Here is a 14450-nt window from a genome sequence, read left to right as displayed (position 1 = left end):
AGGAGTAATTTCATTGAATTCTACAAGCTCATAGAACAAGAACTAAGTAAACATTATCTGGGCCTGTTCCTCTGCCTGCCAATGTCCTTGTTAGGAGCTTTGCTTTAGTTTTAAGAGGGGCTGAACCAGATCTTCAAAACTTTTGCTCCTTAGAAGAGCCTTATCACTTTAAGTTTATAACTGCTCTTTTAGATGCATCTTTGAGGTATTACAGTTAGAACTTTTACAACTACGGCACTGGACTTGCTCTTCACAACCTGGTTTTTGTTGGGTTTTTTTGGTTTTTTTTTTTGCCACATACCAGTGCAACATTTGCCAAATCACTTAAGCTTTCTCTTCCTCAGCTCTACAGAGTGTGCATGTGCATGCACAAGCGTGTGATGGTGATACATCCCTCCCAAATAGGTTGTGTGGATGCATGAGCTGATGGTTGACCCCTACGGAGCACTTTTGGCTAAACACAATTGCTTGGAAATGCAAGAATTCTGTGGCCTTTACCCTATTATCTTATGAATAGTTAAAAAAAACAAAACACCACACACACACACACACTTCAAATCTGTGTTAACATTAAAAAAAGAAAAAAGTTTGTGCATTCTAAATGTTAGTTCAAATTATGGCTTGATGAGATTTTTTTAAAGCATAATAGCTTTGTGAACTAAATTCTATCCCAGGATAAAAATATCCATAGAAAATTTATACCACAATAACTAATTCCCATGTGTAGACAAGCCTTTAAGGCAACAACTCCAAACATTTTTAAATTAAGTTATAAATCTTACTAGTCCAGCATACTGCATTCTTGGCATAGCAGTAACCACAATGTCCTGAAGAAAAATACACTGTAAGAGCAGTAAATCTACATCTGGATTTTAAGCTATCCTTTCATGAATATTAGCTAATACAACTGTGAGTTCTGATACAGACATAAACGCTTCCTCTTTTTCACGCTGAGCAATAAGCTACCACTTGGAACAAACGACTTTTGTGACATGCCTCTCCTGGAACTGATAATCATGTCATTTAATGCACATTAAAGCACAACTAAAAATTTAAATGCAGAAGCATCTGAACACGAAGAGGAGGGGAAGAACTGATTGCTCTAACTATCCCTGTTTCAGTCACCTGAAGGAACAGAGGAAACATGACATCAGCTTAGGGACTTCCAAATGGCAACTGGTCATGCACATGCTAGGAATTATTTGTTTTGAATGAGGTTTTAAAGAGCAAAGAATTTAAAAAAGTAAAAAAACCAATAAAAACGGTGTGAATGAGCAGACTTTACTGGCCACTGGTGATCGCCTTCCTTGTCTTTTTTTCAGCATCTCATGTGATGCTAATAGAAGCAAGCAGAAGTAACGTCCTCTTTAGCTCTAACAAGACCCATCTATCTCCAAGAAGGAAAGATTTCCCCCAGCTATAGATGTATACCCAGTTTCATCTCTCACAATCAGACTGCTCAGACTCTCTCCTTTTCAAGGAAATACTGTTATTTGACATCACATTTCCACTCCTGAATCAGATGTGGTTTATTTTCAACAGCCTGGGACACGGCCCTGCATAGCAAGCGGGAACTGCTGTTAGAGCACAAAGCATTATTTCAACTGCTGAGAGCTCCAACTGGTCTGGTTCTTGGCAGCTTTGAGACAGCCCCTTGCATTAAGGAGCCCTACTTTCCCTCCCCAGAGAACAAACCCGAGTCCCTTGCCCATTGTTTTGCACTCTCTCACCTTTAATTTGAACAGTGGCTGTCCGAGATGAAGACAATCCCTTTACGTTGTGAGCTTCGCAGGAGAAAACTGTGCTTTGATTAATACCTGGAGATCAGCCAAGAAAAGGAAAGGAAACACAAACAGCTATATAATCCAGCTTCAACCTTCAGCAGAATTTCAATTATGTGTGACATCCAGCTCAAGCTGTACAGGCAAATGGAAGGCTGAGCTGGGTGCCAATCAAAGGCACGTGGATTTCAATGTAATTAACGTGCTAAACACATTTTTAATGGAGAGAGTGTGGCAATGTAGAAAAGCTTCCACGGGAGCTTCAGAAAGCACTGAAAAAGAAGGATGAATCTGGCAGAAGAGCAGCTCAGCACTGAAAAAGAAGGATGAATCTGACAGAAGAGCAGCTCACAGTGCTCAGTTAGTAGATGTCCACTTCTCACTTTCTGCTGAGCATCTTTAGGATGGTGCTGAACAGTGTGCTTACCCAACAACCAATGCTCTGGACCTCAGCTGGCCACCTGAGCAACAACCATCTTCCAACTGGCCATGAACCCAGCCAAACTTCCAACCAGACAGCCAATTTCAAGCTCATGCCCACCTGTCCCTTGCCTCGCATTACACTTCTGAAGACACACGAAGGAAGTGCAAGTCAAATGCTACTACATCAGCACTGATGCTCTTTCCAGGGGTGATACAATGCAAATGAGGATTATGCTCCCTGCCTTCTGCGAGCATCCATCCCACAGGGCCTGAACATGGCATCATACTGATGTTTGTCTGCTCCAAGATGCATATAGGTATTGCCAGTTAATCAGAATTGAGACAGATTTGCAAAGCTGCCTGGAGAAGTGTGTCCAGCATATGTTTTCTCTCGACTTGGCCCTCAATTGCCTAATAGGGCGCTATCTGAGAAAAGTTAAGGATTGGCACACTATGGGCACATAGTTTAGGATGGAAAAAGACTGCTTGCACAGCATTTGCCTTTTGATTCATCTCCCAAGCCTTAGATTAACGACATTGCGAAGAAATTGCAGTGGAAGAGAGGAGGGACCGCTATAAAACGAAAGAGCAAAGTATTTTAGCTTCTTCCACTCACCCTAGTGAGCCAGAGAACAATGCTGCCAGCAGGCAGAAGGCCAGGCAGCAGAGCAGAGCAGCACCTGACGTGGTAGACATGTCCCAAAGACAGAACCAAACTCAGCCCTGCCCTGAGGAAAACACAAAACACACCACAAACCACTGTCTCCTTACTCTATAGCACCGTTGCCAGCATTGCTTTCCAAATACAACAATCTTTTCACCAAACCAACTGCTTGCTGAACCTTCTAAATGTTTGCTTTCTAGCCAGTACTTCATTATTATTATTATTTTCTTCAGAATTTGATACTCTCTTTAAGTATCAATGCTTGTTTTCTTGCCAACCATCTTTTTTTGACGTACTTTGGCAATCTGACCATGCAGCGTGTGTCCTGCTACATTTTTTCCATTGCAAAGACAAGCTCTGCCCAAGAGACATCTGAAAGAGCACCGAAAGGAGCAAAGAAAGGTGCTTGTGACAAATACATACAATACTAGTTCATCTGGAGAATCACTAGGAGCAGAGGCCCTTCTTCAGCTCCCTATGCCGCTGCCCCACAATGACAGAAGTTTTGTGAGGCACCGTGGGATGAGTTCAGCAGAAGAAGGGAGACTTATTTTTTTTATTGTCTTTCCCCTCTCAACTATCAATCTTTTCAGTTTTCATTTCAACAGGCAGATTATATCATAAGGGAGCAGTTTTCATTTCCAACTTGGAACAGCATCAAGTGGCTACGTAAGAGAGGGAGCAGATGATAAAACCATTGCAAATCACAAACCAGGTTTTGATTTACATATAAATTAGGTTCTAAAGGTTTCATAGGATTGGATAGCTCAAAGGATGGCCAAAGATGTACAGAAAGAAACTCTCCCTGGGTGTAACTGTACTAACACTGCTGAAGAGGCCCCAGAGACGACTCTGAGTTGTAAACCCTTTTCTTTCTGAATAGCTTGCTCAACTTTGGCTCAGGGCTGCTGTGAATAATAAAATAGCAGCAAAGAGAAGAAGTAACATAAAGCTGCTGGACAGCTAACTAGAACAAAGCTACCTTTAGGTAAATACAAGAATAGCTGCAGTCAGGTCCTGGTAGGGATACATCACCCCTTCCCTGAAAGGGGGCTGAAGAGGCCTGAACATCTACTGGCTCCTGAGCTATTCAGCTCTTGTGGGGCAAACCTTGGTCTCTGATATCAACCAGCCCCCATCAGCACCAACACAACCACTCTAGAATTGTCAAACAATTACATGAGGCGGTTAGGTTTCAACAATAAAAGCATTCAGCAAGCCCGCAAGAAGAAAGAGGAGAGGAAGACAGGGGAAAGCAGTGCGTGACATGGCTGTGCAATGAAGGAAGAGGTGGCACCTGTTACACGTGAACACTTGGAGATTTCCAAGCCAAATGTCACCAATAGAGTCACTTAATATAATCATGAATGCCCTCCATGGGGTGGAACAAAAGAGGCACCCAATGCATCATCTACCCCGTAGCACCTTTACCACAGTGCCAGCCGCACCCAAGCTCTGAAGAGCCTGCATGCCCCAAGCCAGCAGAAAATACACAGAGCAATGATCACCCCTCAAGATGACCTGGTTTTGTATGTGATCACGATCTCTCAGCCCTCAATGTACAGGCAAAGACCATTCTCACACTATGTGGCTACCCAGTGCCGCTAGGCACCATCAGAAGAGAGCTCTCCTCCTCTTCTGATGCTCAAAGCGCTCCCCTGCATTGGCAGCAGCCTTACCTGACACATTTAAGATGGAGGGGGAGATGTCTGGAAGCCCCACTCTAGAGTCTCCCATCCACCAGACAATTGTCACTGGTTCAGGGGGACCAACAGCAGCACAGGCCATATGAAATGGGGCATTAGGGGACACGGACACATCCTCAGGTTCCACAGTAAAGTACGGCACACCTAGAAAAGCAACAGACAAATGATAATAACTGGAGAGACTCCTCCTCTCTTGTTTATTTCCCGAAATACCAGTGCCCAACACTGGACACCCACCTGCCCTGCCTCTAATCCGACTCCCTCCAAGCCCTTCACAAGAACCAAGGGTCAGATATGCTGGATCACCTCAGGGCATGAATGCCTACATAATCCTACTAGAAGAAGTCAGAAAGAAAAGAGTGCTTGCTTCCCAAAATGCCTTTGAAAAATCACTTTCACTAAGTCTCCTTCAAGACTCCCCTGTGAAGTCGCTTTTAGTGGCTGTATTTGCTCAGTTTTTCAGCTGGAGAGATTGGAGTTTAAAGCGGCAACAGTCAATAACTTTAGCAGTGGCAGACACCACTTTAAAAAGATACCTAATCCATCTGCAGATACTTCTTGCTATGCATTAAAAACTGAAGCCTGTGAACGTGTTGAACTAGCAGCTGTAACAAACCCATGAATGAGGAAAGAATCCCCCAGGTGAGAGACTGGGATCGTTGACAATGCTCTCTCTACAGCTTAATTGACACGAGCTGCCTTCCAGCACGCTCCGACACCACGAGAACCAGGCTGCCTCGGAGTTAGGGCTAATTTGTTTCAGAGCTGAAGGCTATCCGAGAACAGAGCTCTCTTGATAACTATCTGTTCCCTAGTATGGAAAGACTCCTGCTTGGTACAACAGGCCTTAGATCAGGTCCACAGGGAGCAAAACGCAGCTGCAATACTCACTACATCAGGTCATCTCTACGTGGCAATAGCTAAGCGTAACTCAACACGAGACGTGGTTCCTTTTGTGGCCAATAGCAAAACTCTTGTGGTTTCAGTACTCCAAACCAGTCATACCAAATTCACCAGCCACAAGCACCAGTGCTGACCCTGCAGAACAGCCAGCGTGAACTTCTGGTGGCTGGTGGAAGAGCTGGAGGTCCAGAGAAACAATGAGAGTTCCCTTTTATACTCAAAACTTTGGGTGTCAAGCATAACTGCTACCAACCCATCTACACCAAAAGTAGGTATTCTCAGCTGGAAAAAACCTGTGTCCTGGGAACTGCTGATCTGCTGCCTCACAGAAACAGAGGAACCAACAACACTGTGCGTTCACATGTTTAAATTACACTGTCTGTCCCTGGCCTCAGCGGCTGCCATCAGTTGGTGTGGCAGATGCTGAGCACCTCCAAAGCAGGCAATTAACGTAGGTGCCTAAATAGGGATTTAGAAGTCTAAGGCTTGGCATTTCCCATACACTCCAGCTGCAAGTGGTGTCCTCAGTCTTTCACTGACCCTTCAAGTCACTGTTTGTGTCTTTCAGGTGGCAGTTTGCTCATGCTTTCCTCCTTTCGGAGTGGCAAGTAAATGAATAAACTAAAACAGATCTAAAAATAGGTCACTTCAGGAATGATGGTGCAATCTGTACAAAGGCTAATGCCCAGGACAGGTATATCCATCATCGTGATTCACTGCTGGCTTTTGCTTACATGTTTTACTTCATTTTTTTTATTGCAGTCATACATAAACAATAAAAGTAAACAAACTTTCCAGATACCAGCTGTGACACCTCTGCCTGCTTTTTCCTCCTTCTCCAAGGAAGATTAGAAGGGGAAATACCATCGTTTCTTCTACCTGTGAGCAGGACCCCTGCCTCCTGCCCCTCTGCCATGGCACCCGAGGTAACCTTTCAGGAGGATCCTGCCCAGCTCGGCAGGTTTGTCTCGCTTTGGGAGCAGCTAGCCAGATTAGACAAGATCACAATTAAAAACTCTCACCGTTCAGGGAGTATAGCTGACTCACCCAGCTCAGGAACTCGCACTGCCCCCGTACATATGTTACCTGGATACCTCACTGTCTGCGACACGTTCAGCCTCCCAGTTCCTGCTACAAGAGGCGGCTGCCGGCACCCCCCCCTTCCACAGATGCACCATGGAGGCACGGAGCAGCCCAAAGCCAGGAAACCAGTGGCAAAGCAAGGAAATTAGCCTGCCTATTCCCTGTTCCAGCATCCAGTCTACAGCTCAGCTTTTAGACAGTGTTAATTAAGGGGGTCATGTCCATACAGGCATGGCTGGGGCTCTGACTGTAGCCACAACAGGGGCTAGCAGCCCCAGGAACGGCTGCACAGCCAGAAATTATGGTGTAATTTCAAAGGGAAAGTTCTGTAAGAAACGTAATCCGTATTTTTCAGGTGGCACACTGGCAGGGTGTGCCTCTTCGATTACCTCTCTGGGCATCAAACGCTATCATGTTCTCAGTGGGGCCGGAGTCTGGTTTCTAAACCAGAAAACAGTCTCCAAACAATTCTGGTTTTGTAAATTCTAAGAAGTATTTCATAAAATCAAACATTTTAGCTGTATTGCAAAGAGAGTTCAAATAGCATCACTACAAATTCTGCCTGATACAGACTAGCTAAGTGGGTCTCAAGGGAGACACTTGACAGCACAGAAATCCATTCGAGCTCACTTCAGTCGTCCACACTCGTTCTGTGTGGCAGAGTGAAGGGTACCAGCACCTTCAAAAGGCTGCAAACGACCAGAGTAGAGATCCTCTCTCCATCAAAGAGGACACAGTTGTTATCAATATACAGCAACCACTTTTAAACAAAGCTGGTACACCCAGAGAAGAAATACATACAGCGGTAACAGTGCCAGTGGCACGGACAGGCTTTTGCATCCCCCAGTGTTTTCTTCTGTTAACAGCTGACACATTTTTAAAAATCCACCCCTTATCATTACTTGTTATTTTTTAATTTTTCCCACTAACTCCCTTTTCACATGATTACACCCTCAGCTCAAGTTTAACTAGCTTCTGCTGCGCTTGCTTTTTTCCAGCTTCCACTGTTAGCTTTGGCCTTTGTTCCCAGCACTCCCCCTTACCTAGCTGAGCAGGGTTTTGTGACTTCAGTATTTCTTGCCTGTGCTATCCAGAAGGGCTCCTTGGCTTTTCAGATGGTCTAGCACACCGAGCTACCCAATCACTCCTAACACACCCACCCTGCAAATGCCGCCACCTCTGGAGAGGGCCTTGGTAATTGGAACAGAAATAGGAACCCTGCACAATAGAGAGCATTTTAAGCTGTAAACAACGTTCTCTAGTTGATACTGCACCTGAAAATTTAGGTGGACAAAAGCCTGCGATTTATGGAAGGCAGCAGGTAAGCGCTCCTCCTCCCATGAGAACCTCTATGAACATTTCCATGTCTCTGAGCAAGTCCTTTGCTGTAAAACACCCAGACCACACCACCTCCCACCACACTCTCCCCGCCCCTCGTCTTTAAGACTGTCAATTCAGCTCTGGCCTAAAACATTACCAATTACATCCAAAAAGCCACTTCTTGCTGCAAATGCACCATTCCTGTCAACTTCCTGGCTGAATATTAAGCCATCCTATGACTTCTAGCTTCCAAGGATCTAACATAATCATGGCTCAAAGAAAATGAAACTAGAGTCAGTAAGAAGCCACCAACCCATGATGCCGTGGGCAACTTTTGGGCAACTGTGTAGGAGTTATTCTTTATCAGACAAGACCCGACAAAAGAGTGCCACGTGGAACAGTCACAGCTATGAAGCACTGACGTACAGCACTTCTCCAGAAACACAGAATTGGGATAAAACCATACCTTGCTCTCAAAGACCTGTTTGGCCGATACACAGAACCAGGCTGTGACCCTGCTTTGAGAAGTGGGTTGGACTACATGATCCCCATGGATCCCTTTCAACCCGAAACGCTCCATCATTCTACAAATTATTTGGAGACCAGAGCAACAACCGATTGAGGGGCTGGAAAGAAACATGTGTGCATGAAAGGATCTTTCACTTGTTTCCTGATGTGCCAAAATAAAACCAGGATGTGATAAACTGACAGCTCCTCACCTTGAAGCTACTCTCCTACCATTTCTTACTCCTGCTCTGTAGCGATCTCGCTGCAGTGAGCAGCAATGATTCAGAGCCAAGAAGCCTGTCACTGGAGCAATCTGCTCTCACCACTTCCACCTAGAGCATATTGGTGGGTCAGCCCTGAAAGGAAACCAGCACTACTACTACTCCTTACCTTCCACTATGAGCCACACTTGCTGTGATTCTTCCTTCTTCCCCCCGTTCTCAACCTGGCACCAGTACTTCCCAGAATCTGTCCGCTCGACGGATTTCAAGCTGAAAAAAGTCAAAAGCCATATGGATATTTTACGTGGATAAAGCATGTTTTTGCCCCCAAAGGACCCTCCAACGTTTGGCTAACCAGATGCATAGACAACACCCAGGAGGAGGACAGCTAGCCAGCACAAAGCGTGGCAAAACAGCAGAGACGGGAGGCTCCTCTCTCAAGCAGGTGGAGGGAATCCTCAGCAGAGCAGACAGCCTTCCTCTGAAATGTTATCACAGAACACCCGTCACTTGCGTCCTTTGAGGATAGGAAAGGATTGGTCATCTTGATCCCAAATCGTGGCTCTAGCTAGCCTTCAAGAGCGACGGCTTGGCCTACGATCTCTGAGCTAGCAGGAAACTCCAGATCCCAAAGCTCCAACGACCCCCGACTGATTTGCCTCAGGTAAGTGACAGGGCTGGTGACAGGCTCATACAGGAACAGATGGGTCAGAAAAGGCTGCCCCTCACCTCAACTGCACGTCTCATCCCAAGAGCACCTCACACTGCAAAACTCCTCGGGCCTCTCAATTTGTGATTTCAAGGGGTTATGCCGCCCTGCTCCTGCGTAGCAACTCACCCTACAAACTCTCCCATGCTCTCCCTTGCTCAGTAACAGCTCTCCTTTCTGAGAAGATGCATCCAAGCAGGGGAAGGCAGCCCCAGGGACTGAGCAGCATTCGAGTCACAGGCCTCCAGGTCAGGGGAGAAATTCTGCTCCTTGCTCCCCTGCTGGAAACCTGCCATACCCTCACTGCTGTTAGCAACAGGGGGCTGGCATGGTGAGTAAGGAGAGAATTTGGTCCCCAAGCGACAAGGTCTCAGCTACCAAAGCCACACCAGTGTGACACTGAGCATCTGTCAATGTACAAATGCTGATTGCCCCCCGAGGGATGTGCAGCCACGCATCGGCTGCCACGCAGGGATCCTCCGCAGACCTGACGCCCGCCTTCCGCCTCGGGGAAGGGGAAGAATGTCTCAGGAAGGAAGACAGAAAAGGGAGAGCCTCCGCTAAAGCGCAAACCCACAGTGGACCCACTACAGCCTGATTTTCAGAGCTGCACCTTCCAATGGCATCCGCTGTCCTGCCCACCCTGCCGCACACTCTGGAACGCAGCGATCGCAGCAGGGAGTCACACAGTGGGTGGTAGAAATGACTACTTTAGGAGAAGAAAGGAAAAAGGAGAAAAAGATATGGATACATGTAGGTTTAGCACCCTATACTTAGCCCTGGTGCTGCAGAAAGTTCTCAGTGGAGGAAAACAAGAGGTGAGAAAGGAGATCAGCCTGTGAGGGGCAAAGAGTTAACTAGGAAAACTGGGGGGAAGTAAATGGTGTAACTTCAAGACAAACTGTTTCCACAATGTGATGTTACACAGTAGTTTTACTGGGAACAGATTTTTTTCCTGTCAAAATGTTTATTACAGACAAGCTTTTATCACAGAGACTTTTGGTTGCTGCAATGTAAATCCAAGAGACTTAACAGGAGATGAAGCTGGAGCTCAGGGAAGAGTGATTCTCAGTCAGTCAACAGTTTTGAGGCCTCACCGTGATAGCACACTTGCTTGTACAAGCTCCCTTTATGCACAGAAAAAGGCAGAGCAGAATCTTGAGTCTTGTTTAACTCGATACTTCCAGAACTAGCTGACATCTCCCCTCCTGCTGAAATAAAAGGCACAGAGAGCTGCTTGGCAGAAGAGAGTTTTTGTGCCTCTGAGTGGGGCAGGACTGCTATCGTGCAGTGTAAATGCATCAGGAAAGTCTCTGCAAAATGACTCAGGGAGGGTTCAGGTGACGAACACTCCTCCCCAAAGAAAGGAAGGGGATGTAGTCTTGGGAGTTTAATTTCAACTAACAGCCCTCACCCTCCAGACAGACTGACAGCTCAAGAGAAAGGAAGAGAAGAAAGTGAGAGAGAAAAACGATTTAGTTTTCCTGGTTCACGGCAGAACAAGATGAACAAACAAGCCAAGAACATCCTTTCACCTTGAAGTCACATCTCAAGCACCACAAGCATTAGCAAAGCACCAGTCACCACAGTAGTCAGGAAGCCAATATGGTTCTAGTGCATAAAATCTCAGCCCTCGGTGGCTTCAGTTCCGCTCTCAGTTATGCCCTTGCCATGTGCTGAACTGCAGACCCGAGGACCCTGCCCCACCAAGGGCACTGCAGTGGCATTAGATATAGCTGACAGCAGAAAACTGTGCAATAGTTTCCACGACACTCTTCCTTCTCTGCATCTGTTGTACCTGAGGAAGCCGATCCAGTGCTCTTCATCTACTGGAATGTACACCTGGTCTACGCTTTGCACCACTTCTCCGTCCTTGATCCACAACATCTCAGGATCTTCCATTCCCTCGAGGCTGCAATTTAGTTTGACGGGTTGACCCTGGGACACCTTTAATTTGATTGGAGATCCTGTAAATTTCATACCTAAAAAAAAAATACTACTCCGCCCCACCCCCAGAAGAAGGGGGGTTGGAGTACAGCAAATTACTCTAGGTTGGTGGTCTGGAGTTACACACCCTACCAGCACACACTGCAGAGGGGTCTGTTAGTCTCGGCACTGCTCTACTGCCTGCTAAGCGACAATTAAAGGCAAGCACTGAAAGCGCGATTTCTGGAGAAAAGTGGTGGCTCAGTCCATACAGGGGGCTTTTGTCAACTCAGGTAAGAGCAGGGTGAGCATCCGCAGAGCAGTGCCCAGACAGAAACGCCGGGAGCTTCGTCGTGTCAGTGATCCAGCTCTGCCAAGTGTGTTCGCTCAACACCTCACCACACCTCCCTCCTTTTCCCCAGGCTTGAATTTCAGCTACGGTGTTCCTGTGCTGCTAAGAAATCATCGTGCTTGCTCCATTGTATGCATTTGTAAAGAGCCGGGATACGAGAAAGAATCAATTATGCCTCGTTATTCAGCATACACTGTTCCTCCGCATTACAGACAGCTTCTCTGCAATTTGCAAAACCCGTGAAAAGCAAAACCCTATTCCACAGCATACCTCGCCGAGGAGGAGAACTGTTTACAGAACAGATATTTCTGTCTGTGTGACGTGGGCGGCTCAAACCAGCCTCCCCTGACCCTTCAGTCCAGTCAAAGGACCACGTTATACTCAGAGCTATGCAGTTGTGACCCCAAAGCAGCAAGGGCCAGAGTCAGTGGAGCTGCTCGGGTTCACATTGACACAGAAGTGATCAGAGTTTGGCCCGGAGCACTCTTACATGTGTGGGTGGATGGGGAGTGTTTCCCTCAAGCAGAAGCGAATATATGGAATGTGTTACCATGAGAATACACGGAAGCCAACTATATAAGCGCATTTAAGGAAGAAAGGAGGAACCAGAGGATCAAAGGAGACCGTGGGAAAGCAAGAAGGTGGGAAGTAAATGTAAAGCTAGTTTTGTTAGGGAGAGTGGCCATTTCCTATGCAGCGGCACTGGACTGACAGACCAGAACAGGTCTAGCCTAGTTCAATATTATGCCCTGACAGTGGCCTTCACTTCCTTCAGAAACAAAATGACTCCACATCACTCTGCTGCCCTTGTAAGGCCATGTATCACCAATACATTACAACTTCACCCAGTTCACCGGCTGGTCAGCTTCTCACAGGATGTCTCGTTAGCCCACAGAGCCACTTGTGAAACCCAGAGCTGCTAAGTAAGCAGCCCTGTTGCTCTCAAACTCTGTTACAGCCTGACCGGTGGTCAAATACTTCCCCTTCTTGCCAACACACCACCACCCTCCCACAGCTCACAGGGCAGCCCAGCAGCAGAGTTACTCGCAGCATGGCTGGAATAGCTGGGAGAAGAGGGGAGCCAGCACTGTGCTCTGCCACCGGCACCCAGCAGCGCTCCGCTGGTTCCAGGAGTGATCCCAGAACACAGGCAGGAGGACTTTATTCCTCTCCTTAATGAGACTCCCCCAGCCTGTGACCAGCTAGTTTCCCACACTCAGTCTTTTGCCTTTCTATCTCCGCTGTTATTAATTCAGCAAATTCATAGAGAGCATTGAAAAACTGCTAAGACGATCATTTTAGTTTAGTTGCTACAGCTCGTTTGCCGGGCTAAGGATTTAATCACCTTGGGTGAGGGTGACTTAACCTCGCATTACTTAACTCATCTGTAACACAAATTACATGTCCCAGTGCATGCCAGAAAGAATCCTCCCTTTCGCCACTAACGATATTGGAATAAAACATGAAAGCTTCACAGCAGCTCTCCCTGTGTTAGAGAAAACTGATGTAGCCAGGCTGCTGAACACACGCACAGACTGACAGACACTGTCACTACAGGTGCCCTCCTGGAAAAGCAAACTACTCAGCCCTCCTCAGACTGCCCTGCTGAAAGTTAGCCACAAATTAAAGAAGTGTTGTTAGGAGACCCTTGATGGTTTTCAGTTCCCATACAAGTTAATGATGGGGGAAATTAATACACAGTACAAGTGTTCAGCCCGAGTTGTAATTCTCCACATCGCCCAAGTATAATCCCTCCATCAAGATCAAATGAAATGAAGAAATACAATCAGGCGTTTTTAATAAATTCACAGGTTTTCAACAAAAAATACGGTTTTAGCTGCAGCATCTCTTCCTGCAGGCATCGGGAAGAAGCACATCGGGGGGCAATACGGATTTTAATTTCTACCTATTCCTCCTTCTACTCTCCCACTCACGATTTCTCATCTGATAATGCTCTTGCCAGCGCATGAAATAATCTCATCCGAACAGGCTCCTCCAAGACTACCTGTAAGAGCTGCAGGAGTTGAGACATCATAGCTGGGAAATAAAATTATATTACATTTCTTATCAACCAGTTGTCAGGCAGAGTTGACAGCAAACAAACATACTAGCTGTCAAAATACGTTACATACTTGTTTGCTGGGTTTTTTTTTTGGTTTTGTTTTTAAACTTGCCAGCTTTGAATGATTCCTAGGCACAGCAGCATGCTCTTTGGGAAGTTATTTGGGGAGTGGAGAGAGAGAAAGGAGTCTACCAAAAGGCACAGCAATATGCTCTTTGGGAAGTGGAGAGAGAGAAAAGAGTCTACCAAAGCACGCCAAGGGAAGGGTTTTTCCTTCCTCAAGCTCCTCGGGACCCTGATCTAGCGACCCCCCCTCCGCCAGAGCCCCACCATCCCGGTGTCACCGCACGCACATCGCTCCGCGGGCACCGCGGATCCCCCCCCCGCTCCCGGGGAAACCGGCGGGCGGCTCCCCCGGGCACCCAGCGGCTCTCACACGCCGCCTCGGGGGTGAAACTTGGAAAAATGAGTTCAGGAGGGAAAGAGAAAAAAAAAAAAAAAAAAAGAAAAAAAAAAAAAAAACCCCAAAACCCCAAAAACAACAGACACTAAAAGTATAAAAGTTCTCTCAAAAAAAAAAAAAAAAAAAAAAAGGCAAAAAAAATAATAATCCCCAAAACCCCAACAAAAGCCCCTCAGGAATGCGTGAGCGCCCGGCTTTCCTCGGCGGCGATCCGCGCCAGGCGAATAGCAGGGCAATGGCTCCGCAAACAACGAGGAGGATTATTTGGGCTGCGACTCACTCACTCCTCTTCTACTTGCGGGCGGGAGCAACCCCCCCGCACACCCACCG

The 14450-nt window shown here is 46.7% G+C and overlaps 1 protein-coding gene across 2 annotated transcripts in view; it reads right to left on the bottom strand.

The window, feature by feature from the left end:
- TYRO3 (TYRO3 protein tyrosine kinase) overlaps positions 1–12593 on the bottom strand; it is a 40002-nt gene extending 27409 nt beyond the window's left edge. Inside the window, exons 1-4 of one of the 2 annotated variants that reach the window (XM_014950351.1) lie at positions 11116–12593; positions 8778–8878; positions 4548–4718; positions 1731–1817 (exon numbers count right to left, since the gene is read on the bottom strand). In XM_014950351.1, the coding sequence (XP_014805837.1) occupies positions 1731–1817; positions 4548–4718; positions 8778–8878; positions 11116–11297 (541 nt within the window). In that variant the 5' untranslated portion in view covers positions 11298–12593. The remainder of the gene's footprint in view (positions 1–1730; positions 1818–4547; positions 4719–8777; positions 8879–11115) is intronic. The other variant, XM_014950352.1, reaches the window with a different exon arrangement.
- Between the last annotated feature and the right edge of the window lie 1857 nt (positions 12594–14450).

The sequence above is a fragment of the Calidris pugnax genome, unplaced genomic scaffold (genome assembly GCF_001431845.1).
Source record: "Calidris pugnax isolate Ruff unplaced genomic scaffold, ASM143184v1 scaffold68, whole genome shotgun sequence".
Taxonomy (NCBI): Eukaryota; Metazoa; Chordata; class Aves; order Charadriiformes; family Scolopacidae; genus Calidris; species Calidris pugnax.
This window is presented reverse-complemented; position numbering and strand designations above follow the sequence as displayed.